At 44.6% G+C, this 25,766-nt stretch overlaps 1 protein-coding gene and 1 long non-coding RNA gene across 2 annotated transcripts in view; one reads left to right on the top strand and one right to left on the bottom strand.

Moving 5' to 3' along the window:
* Positions 1–13,694: 13,694 nt before the first annotated feature.
* On the bottom strand, positions 13,695–16,132 carry LOC127010022 (uncharacterized). Its single transcript, XR_007762785.1, has 3 exons — positions 15,986–16,132; positions 15,704–15,844; positions 13,695–15,562 (listed from the first exon to the last, which is right to left on the bottom strand). It is a non-coding gene; the product is annotated as an uncharacterized LOC127010022 (long non-coding RNA).
* Positions 16,014–25,766, top strand: part of LOC127010021 (cholecystokinin receptor type A-like) — a 33,864-nt gene continuing 24,111 nt past the window's right edge. Inside the window, exons 1-2 of the mRNA XM_050883727.1 lie at positions 16,014–16,536; positions 18,914–19,073. Coding sequence (XP_050739684.1) covers positions 16,481–16,536; positions 18,914–19,073 — 216 coding nt within the window. The 5' untranslated portion in view covers positions 16,014–16,480. The remainder of the gene's footprint in view (positions 16,537–18,913; positions 19,074–25,766) is intronic.

Genomic DNA, 25,766 nt, shown 5'->3' with positions numbered 1-25,766 from the left:
GCTGCCCAGATCTTCAGTCAACCCTAACTTCAGTGACTTCGGGGGGCTGCATCGGCCAAACAAGAGTCATACATCACGGCAGCCACTATAAATAAGATTCGTCTGCTCCACTAACAGGCTGGGGTCGTCAACGAGGCCCCCCAAGAGAGACACTATACTACACTATACACACTGTGCTACACTACACACCCACATCTGATAAAGCTTTCGTAGAGGTTGTGTTAGTATTTCCATGAGTCAAGTGATAGTTTGATAAGGCTTCTGCATCGTGTTTTAACTTCCCTAACAATGTCATATTACCTCGTATTCCCCTTAGCGAACCCCATAGTGTAGCCTTTTGTCGCTCACGGTACAAGCCTTCACCCTCCTTATCAAATCTACGGTCTTTAAGCTTCTAATTTCACTAACTAATTGTATGATATGTGTGCTTAGATGTACCTCTTTCTTATCAATTCATCTATATGTCTATCTTTCTATTTAACTATCTATCTACCTGTCCTTTCCACTCTTCTTCATATTCAAATCTCAGTACCTAAAAAAATGTCTGTAAGTGAGTGTGTACGCCACAAAATGCTTGAAAATACGTGCCTTGGTGAGCCCTGAAAAGCGAATCCCTCCACATGGCATTATTCAGGCAAGCTCGCCGAGGCAGATAGGAAGGAGGACTTGGCCATTAATCCCCGCAAGTTTCCGCTGGCGATAAAGAACCGGAGAAAGAAACTCATTATCCGATATTCAGGAGAGAGTTTAATTGCCTCGGGTCTTCTCTGCGTCATTAATTAATTTATCGTCCACGTGGAAATGGTTTTGTCGTATGTATATTTAATAATGATAAGCCTCGGTGCTGGACTTGTACATGCGGTGAAATACTTTTACTTTTTACTCTTTAGTTTAATTATGCAGTGGGGAAATTAATCTGCCGGCTTATTGACTTAGTTTTTTTCTAATATAAGTTTTCTTTTCTCAAATAGGTGAAGGCAGTTTGCATACACGCCTACGTTCTCTAACACATTATTTTTTTTAGTTCCTTTAGTTTACTCAGATACGTGAAGAGCAATTATATCTAAGCCTTCATTATTTCATTCCTATTATTTTTTTTTGTATTTATCATTATTTTTTTTAGCTGTAGTACAAACCTTCATTTAAATCTATGCTCTTTACACTTTTAACTTCCCTTACAATTTCATATTACCTCGTGACTCCCTTAGTAAGCCGCCTAGTGTAGCTTTTTGTCGCCCACGTTAGAAGCCTCCATATTAATTCTACGGTCTTTACGCTTCTAATTTCACTAACTAATTATATCATATGTGTGCTGAGCTCTACCTTTCTCTCGCCATAGTAAAAGCCTACATTATCCTTTTCAAATCTACGGTCCTTACGCTTATAATTTCATTAACTAATTATATCATATGTGTGCTGAGCTCTACCTTTTTCTCGCCATAGTAAAAGCCTTCATTATCCTTTTCAAATCTACGGTCTTTACGCTTCTAATTTCACTAACAATTCCTATAATCTGAAGTCTGTCTCTGTGTTCCCTCCTCTCCTTTTATTACCACGAGCGGGGGGAACAGGGACACGAGACACTCTGAAATGCTGCTGATGAAAGGCTAACAGCTCCCTCAGTACTACCTAGCCGGGACAATGAGAGCAGGAGGGAGGGAGGGAGAGGGGGAGGGCCAAAACTACCGCTGGAATGGCCCGAAACTCCTATTAAACGAAAGCTGTGTCAACTGTGTGTGTGCTTGGGCGCCGAAATGTTTTAAGAATGCCATTTTGAGTACGGGGAAGTGCTTGGCTTACTGGTTAATTGCTCGCTTCTCTCTTTTTTCTTCTCTTCTTTTCTCTTCTCTTCTCTTCTCTTCGATTTTCTTGTGCTGTGTTGTCTTCTTTCTTTTTCTCTTTCTCATTCACTCACTCACTCACTCACTAACTAACCAACTAACTAACTAACTAACTATCTACCTATCTATCTATTTATCTGACTAAGTAACTTTACTAACTCACTCACTCACTCACTCATTAACGATCTATCTATCTATCTATCTATCTATCTATCTGTCTGTCTATCTATCTATCTATCTGACTAAGTAAACTCACTCACTCACTCACTCACTAATTATCTATCTATCTATCTATCTATCTATCTGACTAACTAAACTCACTCACTCACTCACTCACTCACTCAATCACTCATCCACTCTCATTCGCTTGCTCGCTCGCTCACTCTCTCACTCCATCTCGTAGTGTTGGAAGAGGCATCAGATGGTTCGTTACGTTTTTGGTTCTTTGCCCAGGGGATGAATTGACTCTATAACACCTCTTCCTCTTTTTCCTCTTCCTCTTCTTTTCTTCTTTTCTTCTTTACTCTTCTTTTTCTTCTTCGTATTTATTTTTACTCTTTTCCTATTCTTTTTTCATCCTCTTCTTTCCTCTTCTTTTTCTTGTTCTTTTTCTTCTTTTTCTTCTTTGTTCTTGTTTTTCTTGTTCTTCTTGTTCTTGTTCTTTGTCTTCTTCTTCTTCCTCGTTATTCTCTTTCTTTTTGTGTATATCTTTCTCCTCCTCCTTCCCTCTTCATCCCCCTCTTCTTGACTCCTCCTCCTCCCCCTCCTCCTCCTCGTGGAATTAAATGAGAATCTTGTGGAACTCCTTACCTGTTATTAATCTCTCTCTCTCTCTCTCTCTCTCTCTCTCTTATCTATCTATCTATCTATTTTTATCTCTTTTCCCGTGCACACATTTATCCCTGTTTGCGTCTCTCTTCCCATCCATTCATCTCTCCTTCCCTCCTCCTCCTCCTCCTCCTCCTCCTCCTCTTCCATTCAATCTTACTACAATATCAACTTTTTGCCTCCATTCAATCTCCGTCTTTCGTCTCCTCCTCTTCCTCCTCCTCCTCCTCCCCCTTCCTTTCCTACACTTTGATCCCTTCCCTTACCTTCCCTTACCCCATTTACCTTCATCTCTTACCCATACACTCGTCCCTGCTACCTACATACCTCCCTCCCTTCCCCCTCCTCCTCCTCTTCCTCCTCTTCCTTCCCTTTTACTTTATGCGGCCAAAATCTTTTCTACCTTGATATATATTTTTTTTATTTTCTGTCTTATTTTTCATCCTTCCTTTCTTCCTTCTTTTCCTCCCTCTGGTGATCTTCTTTCTTCTTTCTTCTTTGCCGTCACCTCTTCCTTTCTCCCTTTCTTTCTCTCCCTTTCTCTTACTCTCCCTGATGCTCAATTCTTCCTTCTTCCTTCTCTCTCACTTTTTTTCCTCCTGCTTTGTTTTTTTCCATTACAAACATCTTTCTCTTTTTCTGTTTTCCTTCCTTCTCTTCTTAACTCACCCCCTTCCTCCTTCCTTCCATTAATTCCTTCCTTTTCTGCACATTTCTCTCTTCCTTTCTCTCTTTCCCCTCTCTTCCTTCCTTCTTCCTTCTATCTTCTTTTACTTTCATCCTCCTTTTTTGTTTTTCCTTTCCAAACATCTTTCTCTATTTCTGTTTCCCTCCCTTCTCTTCTTAAATAATAATAATAATAACAATAATAATAATGATAATAATAACAGTAATGAGTAAAAAAAAAAACTTATGTGGCGTATATATTTTTTTCTTCGTTTTTCTTTTTACGAACTCACTCCCCTTCCTCCTTCCCTCCATTGATTCCTTTCTTTTATGCACCTTTATCTCTTCCATCCTCTCTTTCCTCTCTCTCTTCCATTCCCTCTGTTCTTATTTTTCTTCATTGTTCCTTTCTTTCTCTATTTCTGTTTTCCTTCCTTCTGCTCTTAATTCACTCCCTTCCTCCTTCCCTCTATCGATTCCTTCCTTTTCTACGCCTTTATCTCTCCTTGTTGTTCTTCTTCTACTTCTTGTTCTTGTTCTTCTTCTTCTTCATGTTCTTGTTATTCCTATTCTTATTATTATTGCTCTTCTACTTCTTCTCTTTTCCCTCTCTTCCTTTCCTTCTGTTCTTTTCTTTCTTCCTCCTTCCTTTCTTTCATTGATTTCTTCCTTTGCTACACGTCTTTCTCTCTTTCCCTTTTCCTTGTCTTTCCTTCTTTTCTTCTCTCATCCCCTTCCTCCTCTTTTCTTTAGCTTCCCCTCTTCCATCTTCCTCTCTTCGTATTCTTTCTCCCCATTTCTCTTTACCTCTTTTTCTTTTCCTCCACACGTCTTCAATCACTCACCATCATCACCTCCCTCCCTTTCTTTCTTTATCCATCCTTGCCTACATCCTTCTTCCAGTCTCCTTGTTTCCCTCTCTCACTCACTCTCTATGTCTTCCCACTCTCCCTCTCTCACTTCTTTTCTCATCTCATTTTCTTCCACACGTCTTCAGTCACTCACCATCATCACCTCCCTCCCTTTCTTTCTTTATCCATCCTTGCCTACATCCTTCCAATCTCCTTTTTTCCCTCTCACTCACTCTACGTCTTCCCACTCTCCCTCTCTCGCATCTTTTCTCATCTCATTTTCTTCCACCACCTCCTCTTTCCTTTCCTTCCTTCTCATCCCTCGCCTCCGTCCATTTGCTTACATTAGGGGAGTCTCTGGTGTATTTCAGACAAAAGGTGTTCGGCCAGAGACATCGAGGTCTCTGGCACGTGTCACTCCTTTGGGATGCTGCGAGTTTGGACTGAGAGAGATTGCATTGATGAGCCTGGGAGAGGAGGGAGGGAAGGGAGGTAAAAAAGAGAGGTAGGAAAGCAGGGAGAGAAATGGAGTGGAGAGAGAATGAGTTTGGAAGAGAGTGAGAGAAAATAAAATGGGGAAGGAGAGGGAAGAAGTGAGGGAAGGAGGGAAGGGAGGTAAAAAAAAGAGAGGTAGGAAAGTAGGGAGAGAAATGGAGTGGAGACATTGAGTTTGGAAGAGAGTGAGAGAATAAAATGAGGAAAGAAAAGGAAGAAGTTAGAGAAGGATGTAAGAATGGGGAAATAGATGGAGGTAGGGATGTGTGGTAAAAGATGAAAGGAAGGAAGGAGGAATAGAAAGATGGAAGGATGGAGGAAAGGAGAGAAAGAGGAGGGAGGAAGTGAAGTAGTAAAGATGCGTTTGGAAGGGATAGGAAAAAAGAGAGAGGAAATGGAAGGCAGAAAGGAGGAAACGAAGTGAGAGTGGAAAAATTGATGGAGGTAGGAATGTGAAGGGAAATGAGGGAAGGGAAGGAAAGGAAGAAGAAATGGAAGGGGGAATGGAAGGGAGCGAGAGGAGAGAAGGAGAGGAAGGAATGGATTGAAGTACAGGAAAGGGAAGGAGAGAGAAATTAATGAGAGAGTGGATGGGAGAGAGGAAAGGAAAAGATGAAGGAAGAAAAGGAGGGAGTGAAAGGAAGGGGAGGAGGGAGGAAAGAATGTGTAGATGGGAAGAAGGGAGAGAAAGGGAAAAGTAAGGAATGGGAAGGAGGAAAAGGAAGAAGGGAGAAAAAGAGGAGCAAATGAGAAGGAAAGGAAAGGAAGGAGGTAGGAATGGAGGAGAGGAAGAGAAGAGGAAGGAGAGAGAGAGAGAGAGAGAGAGAGAGAGAGAGAGAGAGAGAGAGAGAGAGAGAGAGAGAGAGAGAGAGAGAGAGAGAGAGAGAGAGAGAGAGAGAGACTAAAAGGAGGAGGAAGGAAAGGAGGAACTCACTGACGAGGGGAGGCTTGATAAGACGAGAGAGATAAGGGAGAGGAGGAGGAGGAGGAGGAGGAGGAGGAGGAGGAGGATTGTGAACGAGGCGACATTACCTTAACTACCAGACGGCTTTTATTTTTACTTGTTTTTGATCTCTCTCTTTTACGCCATTTTCTTCATCCTTTTTTTTTCTTCTTTGTCTTCTCTCCTTCTTCTTCCTTTTATTTTATTTTTTTTATTTCTCTTCCACGTCATTATTACTTTTTCCTTTTCTTTTTTATTCTTTTACGTCTTTGTCTTCGCTTCGCTTCTTTCTCTCTTCTTTTTCCTCTTCCTTTCATTTGTCTTCTTATTGTTTTCTTTATTTGTCTTGTGGTCTTTGTTGTTATTGTTATTGTTATTGTATTTATTCTTTGTCCTCCTGTGTTTCTCGTTCTCCTTCTTGTTCTTGTTCTTGTTCTTCTTCTTCTTCTTTTTCTTCTTCTGCTTGTTCTTGTTATTCTTATTTTTATTCTTATTATAATTTCTCTTCAACTTCTTCTCTTTCTTGTTTTTCTTTCCTCTTTGTCTTCTTCTTCTTCTTCTTCTTCTTCTTCTATTTCTTTTTGTTTTTGTTCTTGTTTCTTGTTCTTCTTCGTCCTCTATCTTTTCTTCTTATTCTCTTCTTCTTTTCTTCTCTTATCTCTTCCTCCTCCTCCTCCTCTTCCTCTTCCTCCTCCTCCTCTTCCTCCTCCTCCTCTTCCTCCTCCTCCTTCTCCTCCACCTCCTCCTTTTTCTCCTCGTTTCGTCCTCGTTATCGCCTTTCTTCTTCTCCTCAATCCTCCTCCTCCTCCTCCTCCTCCATTACCGTCCATCATCTGTTTCCACTTCTCATATATTTTCTTTTATTGGTCTTTCTTTTTTGCTCCTGCCACTTTCCTCCTCCTCCTCCTCCTCCTCCTCCCCCCCCCCTCCAGCTGGGTTAATTAATCAGTAATGAGGCAGAATTTTTCCCCTTTTTTATTAGTAATTATAAATATGTCGATATGTTTTTGTTTTTTTTCGTTTTCTTTTTCTGTTATTTTATTTTCTGCTTTTTTTTCTGTGTCATGCGGGATCGAAATTGATTGGTTTTTTTTTGTTTTTGTTTTGTCTCTTAACACTAGTTCGGACACTCGTAAGAGAGAGAGAGAGAGAGAGAGAGAGAGAGAGAGAGAGAGAGAGAGAGAGAGAGAGAGAGAGAGAGAGAGAGAGAGAGAGAGAGAGAGAAGACAAAACAAGACAACACAAGAAAAGAGAAGAGAAGACAAGAAAAGAAAGAAAAAAGTAAAGGAAAACAAAAGAAAACAAAGGAAGGAAAGGAAAGGAAAAGAAAACAGAAAAGACAGACAAACAGACAGGCAGACAGAGAAAGCAAAGGAGATTGTGTATGTATGTGTGTGCGTGTGTGTTGAAAATTGTCCGGGCTTGTGTGTGGTCGTGTGTGTGTGTGTGTGTGTGTGTGTGTGTGTGTGTGTGTGTGTGTGTGTGTATGTGTAATAATAATAATAATAATAATAATAATAATAATAATAATAATAATAGGTTTATTAATGTAAGGCAGCCGTCAGGCTGAAAATATACAAATTAAATTAAAAATACAAGAAACTAATAGTAAACAGGCTACACTAGAGGGAGGGAGAGGGTGGGGGGTGGTTTGGGAGAGCTAAAAATAGAGACATAAGGGAGAGGGAGGGTGGTGTGAAGGGGGAACTTAGAGGGGTAGCGGCGAGGTGCTAAACTCCACCGCGGCCCTTTGGGTATGACTGTCACTGGGCATTGTTTATCATCCGCACCATCGCGGGCACTGCGCTATGTTTGTAACGGTCGGTACGCGGCGCCCTGAAGGGGTTGAGTTTGTTGTGGTGTCTGGTGAAGCGGGTGGGAGGAGGCGCGTCGGGGCCAGAAGGTGGCGAAGGCGAGGATGGTGAAGCAGGGAGATTCCGAATTTTCTGAGGGCGTCCTGGTGCCTGTCAGAGAGCCTCGGGAGACTCAGGGTAGCCAGGGCATTGTCGTAGGTGCGGTAGTCAGGGCCTAAAATGACCCTGAATGCCCTCTTTTGAACCCTCTCAAGCTGCTGTTGTTGGGTGAGGGTAAGGGACGATGACCACGCCGGGGAGGCATACATTAGCTTTGGCAATATGAATGATGAATAAATACTGCACAGCTCAGCGGCCGGTGCCCCCAGCGTCCTGAGACTACGCAACATGTACAGCTTGTAGTGTGTGTGTGTGTGTGTGTGTGTGTGTCAATCAGTTTCAGGTAATAACTCCATCACAAGTCAGTTTGATTATGTCCGTTTTTTTACCGTTCGCCGAGGCAGGACAACTTTGGTAATAGAGAGAGAGAGGGAGAGAGAGGGAGGAGGGCTTCATGAGAGGAGGAGAGGAGGGAGAGAGGGAGAGAGGGGGAGAGAGAGGGGGGCTTCATGAGAGAGGAGGAGAGGAGAGAGAGAGAGAGAGAGAGAGAGGGGGGGGCTTCATGAGGAGGGAGGAGGAGAGAGAGGAGGAGGACGAAAAGAGGAGAAGAGAGTGGCAACGAGGAGGGAACAGGAGGAGGAGAGAAAGCCGTGGGAGGGGGAGGGAGAGAGCAGCTAGGAGGGGAAGGGAGGAGGAGAGAGAGTGGCAATGAAAAGGAGAGAATGGAGGAGAGAGAGGCGGCGAAGGGGGAGGGGAGGAGATGGGGGGGGAACAACAACGATAATAGAAACTGTGCAAGAGAAGCGAGAGAGAGAGAGAGAGAGAGAGAGAGAGAGAGAGAGAGAGAGAGAGAGAGAGAGAGAGAGAGAGAGAGAGAGAGAGAGAGAGAGAGAGAGAGAGAGAGAGAGAGAGAGAGAGAGAGAGAGAGAGAGAGAGAGATTGAGGGTACGAGGTGGTGTGGGAGGGATGGGGTGGGTGAGGTTAGTGCTTGGGGGGGGGGGATGGGAAAGTGAGGTTGGGGGTGCGAGGTGGTTTGAGATTGGGAGAATGAGGTTGGGGGGGGGGAGGAGAGTGAGAGGGTGAGGTAGGGAGGGAGAGAGCGAGGTGATGTGGGGAGGAAGAGGATGGGGAGGGGAATAGGAAAGGAGAGAGAAGGTAGTGTGGTGGGGAGGAAGAGGATGGGGAGAGGAGGGGTGAGGAAGAGGAGGAGGAGGAGGAGGAGGAGGAAGAGGAGGAAGAGGAGGAGGAGGAGGAAGGCACTGTGCTGACAAGTTTAAACAAGCTTGGACATCGAGGTAATTAATTGAGAGAACCATGAAAACAACAATAATAATAATAATAATAATAATAATAATAATAATAATAATAATAATAATAATAATAATAATAATAATAATAATAATAATAACAATAACAACAACAACAATAATAATAATAATAATAATAATAATAATAATAATAATAATAATAATAATAATAAAAAGACTTCCCATTGTTGTTATAGAAGGAGAATAACAATAACAACGGCGATATACATAATAACAAGGATAATAATGATGATAATTCCCACGGTTATTTAATGAAGGATGAAACTCGTGTTCAAAATAAAACAAAAGAAAAACGAAAGTGATGCAAAACAAGTTACAACACGTTAAATCTCTCAATCACTCTGTCTCTCTCTCTCTCTCTCTCTCTCTCTCTCTCTCTCTCTCTCTCTCTCTCTCTATCTATCTATCTATCTAGCTATCCCTATCTATCTATCTATCACTTCCACACACACAAACTCAAACAAAAGATAATCCAATCAAACAAACAAAAAACAAAACCAAACAAACAATCCTCTTCGTAAATAACACCAGGCTATCAACATACAGGAACTATCTATCCATCTATCTATCTAGCACACCCACACACACACACAAACTCAAACAAAAGAAAATCCAATTAAACAAACAAACAAAAAACACTAAAATAAATCCTCTTCGTAAATACAATCAGACTATCAACATATACACAGGGACTAATGTGACACTCCTTGTTAACACGATTCCCACTCGACGCCTACATTAACCCGAGTGTTGAGCGTCGCGACATAACAGCCTTTTAATAAGCGTGGAGTCTCACTATCAGGAATACACGAGTGGGGGGTAAGGGGGAAGAGGGAGAAAGGGAGGGAGGGGAGGGAGGTAGGGAGAGAAGACATAAGAATAAAGAGAGAGGGAGGGAGGGAAGGAGGAATGGAGGGGGTGATGGAGAGAGAGAGAGGAAGGTTAGGAGGACGTGAGGAGAGAGAGAGAAAGAGAGAGAGGAAGGGAGAACATGAGGATACAGAGAGAGAGGAAGGAAGGGAGGAAGAAAAAGAGGGAGAGAGAAGGAAGAAGTAAGGGATGGAAGGAAGGAAGGGAGGAAGGGAAGGAGAGAGGGAGGAAGAAAGGGAGGGAAGGAAAGAGAGAGAGGAAGGGAGGAAGAGAAAAGGAAGAAGGAAGAGATGGAAGGAATGAAGGGAGGAAGGGAAGGAGAGAGGAGGAGAGAGAGAGAGGAAAAGAGAGAGGAAGGGACGGAGTGGAAGAGAGAAGGAAGAAGAAAGAGATGGACGGAAGGAAGGGAGGAAGGAAAGGAGAGAGGAGGAGAGAGAGGGAGGAAGAAAGGGAGAGAGGAAAGCAGACAGAGATACACCCCTCACCCCCCTACACACACACACACACACACACACACACACACACACACACACACACACACACACACACACACACACACACACAAACACAGCTGCAGGAATGTCATAATATCTTTCATACGGATCATAAACTCATATTGCCTTCCCCAGTACAACATTACACGAAAAGAGAGAGGAGAAAGGAGGAGGAGGAGGAGGAGGAGGAGGAGGGTGGTAGGAAGGAAGGCATACACACACACACACACACACACACACACACACACACACACACACACACACACACACACACACACACACACACGTACCTAAGCCCTCAACACATATACATAAATTCATAACACTTAACATACATATCCTGGAGCCAGTGACAACCTTTCCCAGTAATACATTATAAACTAGACGTGTGTATATATGTATTAAATAGCAAAAGCAAGGCACAAATGGACGAAGGATACCAGCCACACACACACACACACACACACACAGACACACACACACAGTCAGACCCTCCCCCCACCCCACCCCCCTCCACACACATTCACAGACACAGACAAGCTAACACAGGAACAAGGAACCTAATACGACCTAACCCAGCATTCGTAAAGCACCAGATAACCGTGACCTGCGCGGCACAATAGGCCAAGCGTTGCAGTCAGGCTGATCACCGCTAGAGAGCCTCAGCTGACGGGCTTACAATTGGAGGACTTGGCTTATTGTGAGAGAGGGGTGAATGGAGTTGAAGCTAATGGTAGACCGCCTCTCTCCCTCTCTCTCTCTCTCTGATCACACACACACACACACGGATAGAAACTGACAGGTAAAGGATTAGAGAGTTTGACCAGAGGAGAGGAGAGAGAAGGAGAGGAGAGAGGGGAGGAGAGGAGGGGAGAGGAGAGGAGTGGAGAGGAAAGGAAAGGAAAGGAAAGGAAGAGAGAGGAAAGGAAAGAAAAGGAAAGGAAAGTATAGGAAACGGGAGGAAAGGAATGGAATGGAAATGAAAGGACAGTAAAGGAAGATAAAGGAAAGGAAAGGAAGGGAAGGAAAGGAAAGGAAAGGAAAGGAAGAGAGAGGAAAGGAAAGAAAAGGAAAGGAGAGAATAGGAAACGGAAGGAAAGGACTGAAATGGAAATGAAAGGAGAGTAAAGGAAAGGAAAGGAAAGGAAAGGAAAGGAAAGGAGAGAAGAGGAGAAAAAAGAGAAGATAAGAGAGGAAAAATTGTTAAAAGGCTGTTATGTTAGCAAGTTCAGGGTCCATTGTAATTTAGCGACGGGAAGTTTGACAAAGGGTCAGGAAGGGAGAGGGGGGAGGGGAAGGGAAGGGAGGAAGATGAAGAGGAGGAGGAGCAGAAGGAGGAGGAGGAGGATATGAAGGAGATTAATATCTTGATACATTGGCTTAAAGAGGAGGCAGGTGGTGAGGGAGGAGGAGGAGGAGGAGGAGGAGCAGAAGAGGAGGAGGAGGAGGAGGAGGAGGAGGAGGAGGAGGTGGAGGAGGAGGAGACAATAAAGGAAAGTGGAGATGGTGATAGTGAAGAACAGCAGAAAAGGGGAGAAGGAAAGGAAGGAAGAGGAGGAGGAGGAGGAGGAGGAGGAAGAGGAGGAGGTGATAATGGTGGGAATAGGAAGAGAAAAGAAGAAAGAAGAGAAAGAAGGAGGAGACAGTCATAACGAACAGAAGGAGAAGGGAGAATGTTAATGATAAAGAAGAAAAGAAGGATGAAGAAAAGGAGGAAGGGAGAGAAAGACAAACAGGTGATAGATAAGATAGACAGACAGAGACAGAGACAGACACAGAGAGACAGACAGAGAGAGAAGGAGGAAGAGGAAGAGGATGGGAAGGGTGGCGTAGGAGAAGAGAGGCATTATCTAGGTGGAGGGGGAAGGTGACAGGTGTGTGGAGGGGAAGGGAAGGGAGAGAGAGAGAGAGAGAGAGAGAGAGAGAGAGAGAGAGAGAGAGAGAGAGAGAGAGAGAGAGAGAGAGAGAGAGAGAGAGAGAGAGAGAGAGAGAGAGAGAGAGAGAGAGAGAGAGAGAGAGAGAAGGGGGGGGGGGCGAGTGAATGTACCCTAAAACAAGTCTATCTACGAACAAACCCACAACACGGCCACTTCCTTTGATGGACGAAAATTGTGTTTGAAGGGAGTGAAACTTGGTGATGGTTGTAGTAGTAGTAGTAGTAGTAGTCGTAGTGGTAGTAGTAGCAGTAATAGTAGTAGTGGTAGTAGCTAACATTAACATCATATTTTCTGTTTTTTTCTCTCTCTTATCTTCTTCTCCTCGCTCCTCTTCTTTCCTCTCCTTTCCTTTCCTTTCTTTTTCCTTTCTTTAGTAGTTATTATTGTTTTCGTTGAAGGAGAAGGAGGAGGAGAAGAAACAGATGATGATGATGAAGAAGAAGAAGAAGAAGAAGAAGAAGAAGAAGAAAAAGAAGAAGAAGCAATAAAAAAAAAGAAAAACGAAGGCGAGGAAGGAAAAGAAACAGAAGACGACATAGCAATAGAAAAAGAAGAAAAAGAAGAAGGAGAAGGAGGAGGAGGAGGAGGAGGAAGATGCAATAGCAATATTAGTAGTAGCAGTAGCTGTTCTCTTGATAGCAACTTAATATATACACACTCTCAGAAGCTTATATTAGTTTGAAAGGAGTCATTAAAAACACAAAAGTAAAAATCAACACATTACAAAGTTCGACTGCGGTTGAGAAGAATATATTAATAGCCTTTGAGAGCAAGAAAGTGTCGAGATAGATAGATAGATAGATAGATAGAGAGAGAGAGAGAGAGAGAGAGAGAGAGAGAGAGAGAGAGAGAGAGAGAGAGAGAGAGAGAGAGAGAGAGAGAGAGAGAGAGAGAGAGAGAGAGAGAGTATTGTTGTAAGTTGTTTTCGCTCTCTCGCCCCTGTGAATGAAAGTGGAGAGAGAGAGAGAGAGAGAGAGAGAGAGAGAGAGAGAGAGAGAGAGAGAGAGAGAGAGAGAGAGAGAGAGAGAGAGAGAGAGAGAGAGAGAGAGAGAGAGAGAGAGAGAGAGAGAGAGAGAGAGAGAGAGAGAGAGAGAGAGAGAGAGAGAGAGAGAGAGAGAGAGAGAGAGAGAGAGAGAGAGAGAGAGAGGGTTAGAGTAAGGATGATTAATGGCCGGGATAATTAGTCTGTTTGTAAACCCTTATAAATCACAGAGGAGGAAAAAAAAGAGAAAAAAGAAAGAAAAAAGAAAAAAGTCCTTCCATGATGAATTAATGTTTGTGGGTATGTTGCTATGTACACCTGTGACCTATACACACACACACACACACACACACACACACACACACACACACACACACACACACACACTCACACTCACACACACTTTTAATATTTTTTTCTTTAATTTTATGGTCCTTTTCCTTTCCTTTGCATCAACTTTTCTCTTTCATCTAATTTATCTTTAGCTGGAGATTTCTTTTTTTTCTAGTTTTATTTATTTATTATTATTTTTTGGCCTTTTCTTTATTTCTTTATTTTCCTTTCACTTCCTTTTCTTTTCCTTTATTTCACCTTTTTTCTTTTTCCTCTAATTTGTCTTTACCTGGAGTTTTCTTTTTTTTTCTAGTTTTATTTATTTATTTATTGACCTTTTCTTTATATCTTTATTTTCCTTTCACTTTCTTTTCCTTGACCTTGAAACCACATCTTTACATTCTCACATTTTCTTTTTTTGTTTCAGGTGTTATGATGAGAGAAAACACCATCATCACCACCACCACCACCACCAGTAAACCCGTCAACACCACCACCACCACCACCATCAACACCAGCGCTGTCATCTCCACCACCACTAGAAGACGACCCATCACCACCACTTTTATCCCCATCCCCTCCACCACCACCACCACCACCACTAGCATTCCTCAGGTGTTGTGTAACCTTTCGACACACCTGTAAGGATATACCTGTGATTTTTCCTCTCCCTAATTCTTCTCCTTTACCTGTTTGTCCTTCTCCTCCTCCTCCTCTTCCCCCTACTCCTTCTCCTCCTCCTACTTTTCTGTCTCCCTTCTTCCTCTTTGGGTTAGCTTCACCTTCGTCTACCCTCCACCTACTTCTACTACTGCTACTACTGCTGCCGCTGCTACTTATAAATCATCATCAAGAACACAAGATAATAGTTTCCCGTCAGCATCTTCGTCAGTCCCACCCTCCGTCAGCCACTCCGTCAGCATCTCCGTCAGTCCCACCCTCCGTCAGCCACTCCGTCAGCATCTCCGTCAGTAGTTTCGTTAGCATCATCGTCAACTTCTCCAACGGCATCTTTATCAGCATCTTCATCAGCCCCTTCTTCAGCACCTTCTTCAGTTCCTTTGTTAGTACTTTCGTCGGCACCATCTTTAATCCTTTCGTCAGCCTCTTCGTCAGCCCCTTCTTCAGCGCCTTCGTCATGGGGTTCCTTCAGCGACGATGCTTCCTCTGCCGCTGACGCTTCGAAGCCCACCGACAGAACCTCCTCCAGGGGCCTCGGAACCCTGGGAACCTTGGGGCGACGGGCGGAAGAAGAAGAAGAAGAAGAGACGAAGACGAAGACGAAGAAGAAGAAGGGGCATGAGAGGAGTGTAGAAGGAACGGTGATGAGGGTGTTGGTACTAGTGGTGATTTTGATAACCTCCTCCTCCTCCTCCTCCTCCTCCTCCTCCTTGATGTCATACCTCCCGCTGGTGATTGCTTTACCTGTCCTGCCTGTCTCGTTAGTCTCCTCACCTGTAGCGGCGGAAGAGGTGACGGAAGGGATGAGGGAGAGGTACGCAGTTGATTTCACACCTCCCCTTCCTTCCCCTACGTCTTCCCCATCCTCCCCACACCCTTCCCCTTCCCCTCTACACCTTCCTACGCCCTCCCCACCATCCCTGAACCTTTCTAATGCTTCCCCATGCACTCCACACCCTTCCCTTTCCTCTCTACACCTTCCTACTTCTTCCCCATTTTCCTCACGTCCCTCCCCACCTTCCCTTCACCTTTTAATGTCCTCCCCACCCTCCTCAAGCAACTCCCTTCCTTCCTCATCTTCTCCACGTCCCTCCCCACCTTCCCTTCACTTCCCCACGTCTTCCCCATCCTCCTCATCCCATTCCCCTTCCTCCTCTTCCCTTCGTAAGCATATTTCTCATTACCTTCCTTTCCTGTACCTATCCAATTCTTCCCCATCTTCCCCACGCCCTTCCCCAGCATCCCTTCACCTTTCTACGCCTCCCCCATCCTCCCCACGCCATTCCCCTTTCTCCTCCTTCCTTCAGGGACACAAATCTCATTACCCAAACTCTCAACACTTACTCAATTCTTCCCCATCCTCCCCACCCTCTCCACACCCTTCCCCAGCATCCCTTCACCTCCCTACGCCTCTCCCACCCTCCCCACGCCATTCCCCTTTCTCCTCCTTCCTTCGGGGACACAAATCTCATTACCCAAACTCTCAACACTTACCCAATTGTTCCCCATCTTCCCCACCCCCTTTCCCAGCATCCCTTCACCTCCCTACGCCTTCCCCATCCTCCCCACGCCATTCCCCTTTCTCCTCCTTCCTTCGGGGACACAAATCTCATTACCCAATCTCAAAACACTTACCCAATTCTTCCCCATCTTCCCCACGCCCTTCCCCAGCGTCGCCACACCTTCCTACGCCTTCCCCATCCTTCCCACGCCATTCCCCTTTCTCCTCCTTCCTTCGGGGACACAAATCTCATTACCCAGTCTCAAAACACTTACCCAATTCTTCCCCATCTTCCCCACGCCCTTTCCCAGCGTCCCCACACCTCCCTACGCCTTCCCCATCCTTCCCACGCCATTCCCCTTTCTCCTCCTTCCTTCGGGGACACAAATCTCATTACCCAAATTCCCAAGACCTACCTGATTCTTCCCCATCATCCTCACTCCCTTCCCCACGGCCTTCCCCTTTCCCCTCCTTCCTTCGGGGACACAAATCTCATTACCCAAAGTTCCTACGCCTCCCACCGGCTTCCCCATCCTCCCCACCTTCCCCACATCCTTCCCCACGCCTTTTCCCCCTCACCTCCACCCTTCATCAGCCTAGGAAGAGGTACTCAGGCCTCACCGCAGCGCTAGTTGGCAGAGAAGGTGACGGGGAGAGATGGGAGACGCCTGACAATGTTACCATATCCGGGGGTTCCTCTTACACCTTCAGGGAGGATAATGCTGATAATTCCTCCTCCTCTTACTTCTATTACTCTTCCTCTTCCTCTTCTTCCTCCTCCTCTTCCTCTTCGTTGTTGGATCCGTGTGACTTCGAGATGGTCGCCAACGGAAGTGACGTCAACGATACCTGTGACCTGGGGGAATTGGACAGGTAAGTGTGTGTGTGTGTGTGTGTGTGTGTGTGTGTGTGTGTGTGTGTGTGTGTGTGTGTGTGTGTTGTTGGTTACAGGTCATCTTACTCTCTACTCTCTTCTCTCCCCCCCAGAAGCGTTGATGGTGTTGTTTCCCCTTTCTCTCTCTCTCTCTCTCTCTCTCTCTCTCTCTCTCTCTCTCTCTCTCTCTTGTCTTCCTTTTCTCTTTTTCTACTTTTTTTCTCCTTTCTCTTCTTTTTCTCTTTTTTTATTTTTTTCTCTTTTTTCTGATTTTTCTTTATTTTCTTTCTCTTTTCTCTCTCTCTCTCTCTCTCTCTCTCTCTCTCTCTCTCTCTCTCTCTCTCTCTCTCTCTCTCTCTCTCTCCCTTCTTCCTCTATCTTGCATTAATTCTCCGTTTCTCTCTCAATTACTTCTTCATCATCGTCTTCATCTCTCCCTTACTTTATCATATTAGAATTCTCGTATTCCTCCTCCTCCTCCTCCTCCTCCTCCTCCTCTGTCTTCTTATTTCTTCTTGGTTCTCCTTCTCCTCCTCTTTCTTCAGCCTCCAATTCCTCCTCTTCTCTTCCTTGCTTGTTATCTTTCCTTATCTCCACCTTTCTCTCTTTTCTTCCTTCCTCTTCACTCCCTATATCCTTCTCCCTCCTCTTCTTCCTTCTGTCTCTTCCTTCCTTCCTTCTCTTATGCCTTTCCTTCTACTCCTTCTCTCCTTTCTTTCTTTCACCTCTTTATTTGTTTTCTTCTCTCATACTCCTTTTTATTCGTCTAATCTAAATATATTGTCGGATTTAGCGGCCATAGGTTACGTGTATAGATCCTTTAATATGTCTATGTACGGTAACGTTGCCAGATTGTCTTACTCAGCCTCTTATATTTACCGACTTCCGACCCAAAAACTGTCTCGTGGACCCCAATAAGGAGATTCACTTATAATTATCGTTAAAATAGTTAAAATCTGATGTTTCTTGGCAATAGTTAGGCGTCAGAAACCGGTAAATACTATGCTCTGAGTACGATAATCTGGCAACGGTGATGTACGGTATTATTCATGTTAGTGTTTTCGTATCATGTCGAGGTTGAAGGAGTGACATGATGCGAGAACACTAACAATAATAACACCGTACATTAGACATATTAAAGGACCTATATACACGCCTTTAATATGTCTGATGTACGATGTCTAATGTACGATGCGAGAACACTAACAAGAATAATATTGTACATTGTCACTCCTTCAACCTCGACACTGGTCACTCTAACTCCCCCTCCTCCTCCTCCTCCTCCTCCTCCTCCTCTTCCTCCTGCGGCGCCTTCTCCAGCACCTCCGGGAGTAATCTATCGAAGTGCTGCGTTTGTATTGATTTCCCTCACTCCAATTACTCCCAGGACGAAACTATTTATATCTGGTAGGCTGTATTGCGTTTTCTGGCAGTCTGTTGGTTGGTTGGTTGTCAAGTCACGCGTGTTCTTGGTGGGGTAATGAAAACGAGTGATTGGTGAGAGAAATGGGTGTTGGATTATTTAAAACGACTCAGACATTGTTAGTCTTAATGATTTCGTCTGCTAAAGAATTTGAGGGTGATCTTTGACAAATATTCATCTCCATTTTTTTTTTCTATATGTCTATTTGTGTTTGTCTTTCTATTTTCTGTCGATCTATTCATCTCTCTTCTCTTACTTTTTAGCTAGCCAATCTCTATTTAATCTTTCCTTTTCTTTTCATACTTTGACCTAAATTAACCTATCCTAACCTAGCATATCGTATTACAAACCTAACTCATTATCTTCCTCTCCTCTTCCTCCTATCCTTCCTATCCTATCCTTATTACCCAACCCAAATTATTTACCTCTTCCCGAACCTTCTATAATGGGTTAGGTTAGGAATAGGTCAGGCTAGGTTAGGTTAGGTTAAGTTAGGTTAGAACAGAAATAGGTAGATAATGGGTTAGGTTAGGAATAGGTCAGGTTAGGTTAGGTTAGGTTAAGTTAGGTTAGAACAGAAATAGGGAGATAATGGGTTAGGTTAGGAATAGGTCAGGTTAGGTTAGGTTAAGTTAGGTTAGAACAGAAATAGGGAGATAATGGGTTAGGTTAGGAATAGGTCAGGTTAGGTTAGGTTAGGTTAAGTTAGGTCAGAATAGGAATAGAGGAGAAAAGGAAAGATTAAATAGAGATTGGCTAGCTAAAAAGTAAGGGAAGAGAGATAAACAGATCGACAGAAAATAGAAAGACAAACACACTTCTAAGGACCCTTTAACCCATCTCTCTACCTCCTTCTTCACCCTTTTCTTTCTCTCCTTCTCCTAAACCTACCTCTAACCCATACCACTAACAGCCCATTAACCCATCTCTCTCCCTCTCCCCCTCCCCCACAGGTCCAGCCAGGTGGGGGTGCTCATGGGTCGGGAGTGGGTACGCATCGTGGGCTTCTCCCTGATCTTCGTGGTGGGCGTGGTGGGCAACGTGCTGGTGGTGGTCACGCTCCTGCACCACCGCAACCTCCGCTCCCTCACCAACGTCTTCCTCCTCAACCTGGTAAGTGGAAGTGAGTGGAAGAGGGAGATGGAAAGGGTAAGGGAAGGGAGAGAAATTAAGGGTGAAAAGGGTAAGGGAAGGAAGAAAGGGATGATGAAGGAGGCGGTGTGGGAGGGAAAGAAGGGGAAGGGAGGAGAGAAAAAAGGTAGTGTAGGGTCAAAAGGGTAGGGTAAGAAGGGGTTTAAGGGAGGGTATGAAGGGAGGGGAGGGTAGGAAAGGGGTGATAGGAAGGGGAGAGGGGAAGGGAGAAGAAAGAGAGGAAGAAAACGAGGAAATGGAACAGATGGGTACTGGACCCATACTGAACTGGCGTCGCCGCGTGATGGACGACGCGGTTCGAATCCTCAACTCACATTTCACTGCCGCCAGGCTCAATTTTAAACTACCCATGTCTGGCCTGACCTGCATGCAACCCGGACTCTAGAGGAAGCCGTCCAAGCGAATCAAGAGACGAGTCAACAACAAGATGGCGCACCACATACACACACAATCGCTGCTAAGGGCTGGGCTGCCCATCAGGGCCCCCCCTCTTGAAGAAGCGGGCCGACCACCAGAGCCCCCCACCCGCACAGGAGCAACAACGTAAAAGAAAAGAAAGGGAAGAGGAGAGAGAAAAGGTAAAGGATAAAGGAGAGAAAGAGAAAGAAAAGGAAATATAACAAAAAGAGGAAGAAGAAAGTAGAGAGAAAAAGAGTGAAAGGGGAAGAAAGGAGAGGCAGAAGAAGGCGTGGAAGGGAAGGGAAGGAAGGAAAAAAAGAGAAAGAAAAGTAAATGTAACAAAAAATGAAGAAGGAAGTAGAGGAGAGAGAGAAGGAGTGGAAGAGAAGGATAGGAATTAGAGACAGGAAGACGAAGAAGGGAAAGGAAGGGAAGGAAGGAGAAAAAGAGAAAGAAAAAGAAAAGAAAATATAACCAAAACCGGAAGAAGAAAAAGGAGAGACAGAAGAAGGGAAGGGAAGGGAAGGGAAGGAAGGAGAAAAAAAGAAAGAAAAAGAAAAGAAAATATAACCAAAACCGGAAGAAGGAAAAGGAGAGACAGAAGAAGGGAAGGGAAGGGAAGGAAGGAGAAAAAGAGACAGAAATAATTATGTAGTAAAAAAAAAGAAATAAAATAAAATAGAAAAGAGAAGGACGAACACAAAAACTTTAGACAAAAAAACAAACAAACAAAAATCACAACCAACAACAACAACGAAAAAAAAACTCACTCGTATTAGGCCGAAAGACTCATTATACTGTGTTTCCTGTTTATTTACCGCCAATCAAATTACGAAGCATTAATCCCTAATTAGGACGAAGAGTAATGAGGCTGCGGCCCGTTTTCTTTCTCTTTTTTTAATGGGTGACCCAATTGTTTGTATCAGATAATCAGATTGCGTCTGTTTTGTTCTGGGCAGAGCAAGGGAGGGAGGGAGGGAGGGGGAGGAGAGGGAGAGAGAGGAGAGAAAGGTAAGGAAAGGAAGGGAAGAGGAATAGATCAGGAAGAAATGTGAAGAGAAGGAAAGGAATGGAAGAAGATGGAAGGGAAAAGAGAGAGAAAGGAAGGACAGGAAGGGTAGAAAAAGGTAAAGAAAAGAAGTGGCGGGGGAAGAAAGGGAGAGGGAAGGAGGGATGGAGGAGGAAGAGAAGATAGAGGAAAGGAGAGAAAAGAAAGTAAAGGGAGGGAAAAGGAAGGTGAAGGGAAAGAATAAGAAATGAACTGGGAAAAAAGACGGGAAGGAGGGACTTAGCGGGCTTTTTTTTTCATTATTTTCCTTTTTTTACGCCCTTGCATTGTCTCCTCTGCTGTAAAAAAAAAAGAAAAAAAAAAGTAGTCTTAGGCCACTCGGCGGTGACTGAAAATTTCCAATGGTGGCGCCGGGGAGGACTCGAACCCACATCCAGGGCGCCGGCACGGGGGTAAAAGAGGGTAAGATGACGGATACCAAACACCTATTCGGTTCATGTTTACGACCGTGATGGAAAGTATTGATGTGAGCGTTATCCGTGTGCTTCTATTTGTTATTTATAGAAACTTGACAGTGTGTGATTTACTACGGTCGTAAGTTTGGGGAATCAAGTAGTTACCCCCTTAAAAAAAGAAATAGGGATATGGGGGTGATAGTTACGGTCCCACCCACGGATTTATTGCACAGAGAAGCACAAATAGCTGCTCCATTCCACGCACGAGTATACACACATCTGTCCCATCTATCGTAGACACACACACACACACACACACACACAGAGTTTTCCAATATAGCTAAAAGTACGCACACTCGTTACATTGTACATAAAAGGTGAGATATTTGTGTTAGCTTGCCCGGGAGTACATACAAGCCGTTACACAATATATATAGTCACACTTTTTCTCTTTATATATCAGTTCATTACAGTTAGCTTTAGATCTCTTTTATTAGTTTATTTCTACACCAGAGGATGTAGTCAAGGGCATAGAAAATGAATGGTATAAAAGGCTGGCTGAGCTATTACTCTACAAAATAAAAATAGTGTAAGAGAGTTGGTAAATATTAGTAGAAACGGTTCGAAATGAGTCTTGTTCTGATTTTTTGTATTACTGTCATATCTTCTCGCTTCCCTAGTCTTATTTTCTCATTTTTCTTCCTTCTTCTTCTCACTATTATCATCCAAAGTTAGATTAGGTCGCGTTTTAGAAAAGGTCGCGTTTTTTTCTTCTCGTGTTTCCTCCCGTACGTCTCCTTTCATTCAAGTCTTCTAACTCTCCCTCAGTCTTCTTGTCAGTTGTCTTTCTCCCTTATCTTCCTTTAAACAGTATATCAATCTCTTCTTCGGTGTCTCTCTTCTCTTATTGTCTATCTTTCTCTAAACTTCAGCCTATCTCTCTCCTCAGTTTTCTTTCTTCATATATCTTGCATTAAAAAATCTATCCACTTCGTCCTCAGCATCCCTCTTTCCTCATCTCTTTGTCTCCCATTCCTGTCTTCTCTCTTCCTCAGTCTTTCTTTCCTTCTCATATCTTGCTCTCAACTTTTCATCCATCTCTTCTTCAGCCTATCTCTCTCCTCAGTTTTCTTTCTTCATATATCCTGCATTAAAAAAATCTATCCACTTCGTCTTCCTTCTCACGTTTTCTTCCTCTTGTCTTCCTTCGCACAGTCTCTCATTCCTCTCGTCTCTCTTTCTCAGTCTTTCTTTCCTTCTCACGTTTTCTTCCTCTTGTCTTCCTTCGCACAGTCTCTCATTCCTCTCGTCTCTCTTTCTCAGTCTTTCTTTCCTTCCTTCTTTTTTCTTCCTCATCTTCCCACCTTTTAGTCTCATTCCTCTCGTCTCTCTTTCTCAGTCTTTCTTTCCTTCTCACGTTTTCTTCCTCTTGTCTTCCTTCGCACAGTCTCTCATTCCTCTCGTCTCTCATTCTCAGTCTTTCTTTCCTTCTCACGTTTTCTTCCTCATGTTTTCCTTCACTCAATCCATTCACTTGTTCCTCAGTCTTTTCCTCCTCTAAGTTTTCTTCCTCCTCTCCCTTACGTAACCGCCGCGGATCAAAGAGTGGGAATTGAAACACAGCCGTAGGTGAGGCTGGAGGCTGCTGGGAGACTTGTTTAATTTGTCTCTTGCTCGTGCCGAAGAAGAAGAGGTGATGGTGACGAGGATGAGGATGAGGATGATGGTGATGATGAAGACAGTAGGGGATTTGAGGAGGATGGTGGTGGGATAGTGAAGAGAAGATAGTTGGATATTGATAATGATACTGATGGTGAAAAAGAAGATAGAGAGTAATGATTTCGTAGTCTTAAGGAGGTGATGGTGATGGTGGTGAGATGGATTGTGAAAAGGAAGATGGTTGTGATGGTGAGGAAAAGAAAGAGGAGTAGGATGATGATAATGATACTGATGGTGAAAAAGAAGATAGAGAGTAATGATTTCATAGTCTTAAGGAGGTGATGGTGATGGTGGTGAGAAGGATGGTGAAAAGGAAGATGGTTGTGATGGTGAGGAAGCGAAGGAGGATTAGGATGATGATAATGATGGTGACAAAGAGGATAGAGATAATGATTTCACAGCTTTATAAAGAGATGATGATGGTGATGATGGTGGTGATGGCGAGGGTTATAGTGAGATGAAAGATGATGATGATAATAAAGAAGAGGAGGAAAAGGATGATGATATAGAGTTATAGACGATAGTGATTTTTTTCTATTTCACAATTTTGACGAAATGATGATGATGGTAGTTAGGAGGATGGTGAGAGGGAGGATGGTGAAGGGGAATATGGTGATGGTGACTAAGAGGAGTAGAAGGAAAAAAATAATGATGTAGACGATAGGGATTGATAACTTTACACTTTCATAAGAACAAGAAACATAGAGATTTACATACTTCAGAAGATAGGAAGAGAAGGAGCGTAATAGACACACAGATAGACAGATAAAGAGAGAGAGAGAGAGAGAAAGGAATAATAATAGGCTAATAAAAAATGATGCAGAAAAAATATATATCCTTACGTAGTTTCTCATTAACACAAAACTGGACGAGAGAAATTATAAGTACTACACGAGAGAGAGAGAGAGAGAGAGAGAGAGAGAGAGAGAGAGAGAGAGAGAGAGAGAGAGAAAATAGATGAACCATTATGAATCCCCTATCTCCTTCCTCTGTTGCTAATGAAGGTAATTATGGCATTTCGGTGAAGCGATTCGACTAAAGACTTCTAATTATGACGAAGAGGGGAAGAACCTGTTGTTTTCTTTACGGCTGGGCGCTCAGTTGGACGAGAGGAGCTTACGTAAGAGTTGCAGAGGGAGGCGAAGAAAGGGGAAGGCGATGGGGCGGCGGAGGAGCGGTGCAAGGGAAGATAGATAGATAGATAGATAGATAGATAGATATTGACCACAACGGTACATAAAACCAAAACATCATACATAAATCGGAAGTTATTTATGAATGTTAATTTCGTTAATATAACAACATTTTCAATTTGTAGTCCACATTCAGCACTTAAGTAAAATCTTTATATAGTCACTAAAATATACAGAACTCTGGTGTCGTTACCGGCTTAAAAATAGTTAAAAAATATTGAAACTTTACAAATTTAGATAATTATACGAAACTACTTATATCAAGAAATTTTAAGAATACATTTTGATAAAAGAAAACCTAAAAAGACGAGGGGGCGGTGCAAGGGAAAAGCGAGGGGTGCGGGGAACGGTTGGGGGCGGTGCAGGGTAAGGCAAGGGAGCGGGCGACGGTGGGGGGCGGTGGAAGGGAAGGCAAGGTAGCGGGGGACGGTGGGAGGCAGTGCAAGGGAAGACGAGGGGCAGGGGGCGGTGGAGGGGAAGATAAGGGAGCGAAGAACGGTTGGGGGCGGTGGAAGGGAAGGCAAGGTAGCAGGGGACGGTGGGAGGCAGTGCAAGGGAAGACGAGGGCGGGGGGCGAGGGGGGGGAAGATAAGGGAGCGAAGAACGGTTGGGGGCGGTGGAAGGGAAGGCAAGAAAGCGAGGAACGGTTGGGGGCAGTGTAGGGTAAAGCGAGTTGGGCGGGGAACGGTGGGGGCAGTGCAGGATAAGGCAAGCAGGAGACGGTTGGGGGCGGTGGAAGGGAAAGGAAGGGAGGGAGCGGCAGGCGGGGACGAAGCAAGGGAAGACAGGGGAAAGGAAGGAGAGGGTAAGCGGGGGACGATGCATGGGAAGACGAGGGATAGCGGTGGGGCGGGGAACGAAGCAAGGGGAAGACGAGGGGAAAGCGAAGGAGAGGGGGCTGGGCAGGGGACGATGCAAGGGAAGACGAGGGATAGCGGTGGGGCAGGGAACGAAGCAAGGGAAGACGAGGGAAAGCGAAGGAGAGGGGTAAGCAGGGGACGATGCAAGGGAAGACGAGGGGATAGCGGTGGGGCGGGAACGAAGCAAGGGGAAGACGAGGGAAAGCGAAGGAGAAGGGCAAGGGGACGATGCAAGGGAAGACAAGGGGGAAAGCGAAGGAGAAGGGGTAAGCGGGGGACGATGCAAGGGAAGACGAGGGGATAGCGGTGGGGCGGGGAACGAAGCAAGGGGAAGACGAGGGGAAAGCGAAGGAGAGGGGCTGGGCAGGGGACGATGCAAGGAAGACGAGGGCGAGGGGGCGGGGGAACGAAGCTAAGGGAAGACGAGGGGGAAGGCGAAGGAGAGGGGGTAAGCGGGGGACGATGCAAGGGAAGACGAGGGGATAGCGGTGGGGCGGGGAACGAAGCAAGGGGAAGACGAGGGGGAAGGCGAAGGAGAGGGGGTAAGCGGGGGACGATGCAAGGGAAGACGAGGGGATAGCGGTGGGGCGGGGAACGAAGCAAGGGGAAGACGAGGGGAAAGCGAAGGAGAGGGGGTAAGCGGGGGACGAAGGAAAGGGGATAGCGGTGGGGCGGGGGACAAAGGAAAGGGGAGGGGGAGGGGTGCGGGGAAGTGATTGGATGAGGCAAGAGACAAGGGAGGGTCGTGTTTCCAATCTGAATGAGGCAACGAGATGAGACACTGGAGGATCAGGAAGAAGAATCATTTGTTGTCCACTATTTCATGTCATCCTTTCCCTCTTTTTCCACCTCTCTCTCTCTCTCTCTCTCTCTCTCTGTACAACAAAGGAGACAGCTCAAGGGCAACAAAGAGAGCGTAGGAAAAAAAAGCTCGCTACTCACCGCTCCCACAACAGACAAAAGTAAAGAGTTGCCAAAAAAGAGGTCAATTTCACTAATATTCCCTTTTCCGGTTAAAT

Source organism: Eriocheir sinensis, chromosome 42 (genome assembly GCF_024679095.1).
Source record: "Eriocheir sinensis breed Jianghai 21 chromosome 42, ASM2467909v1, whole genome shotgun sequence".
NCBI lineage: Eukaryota > Metazoa > Arthropoda > Malacostraca > Decapoda > Varunidae > Eriocheir > Eriocheir sinensis.
Note: the sequence above shows the minus strand (reverse complement) of the source record. Positions and strands in the feature narration are given on the sequence as shown.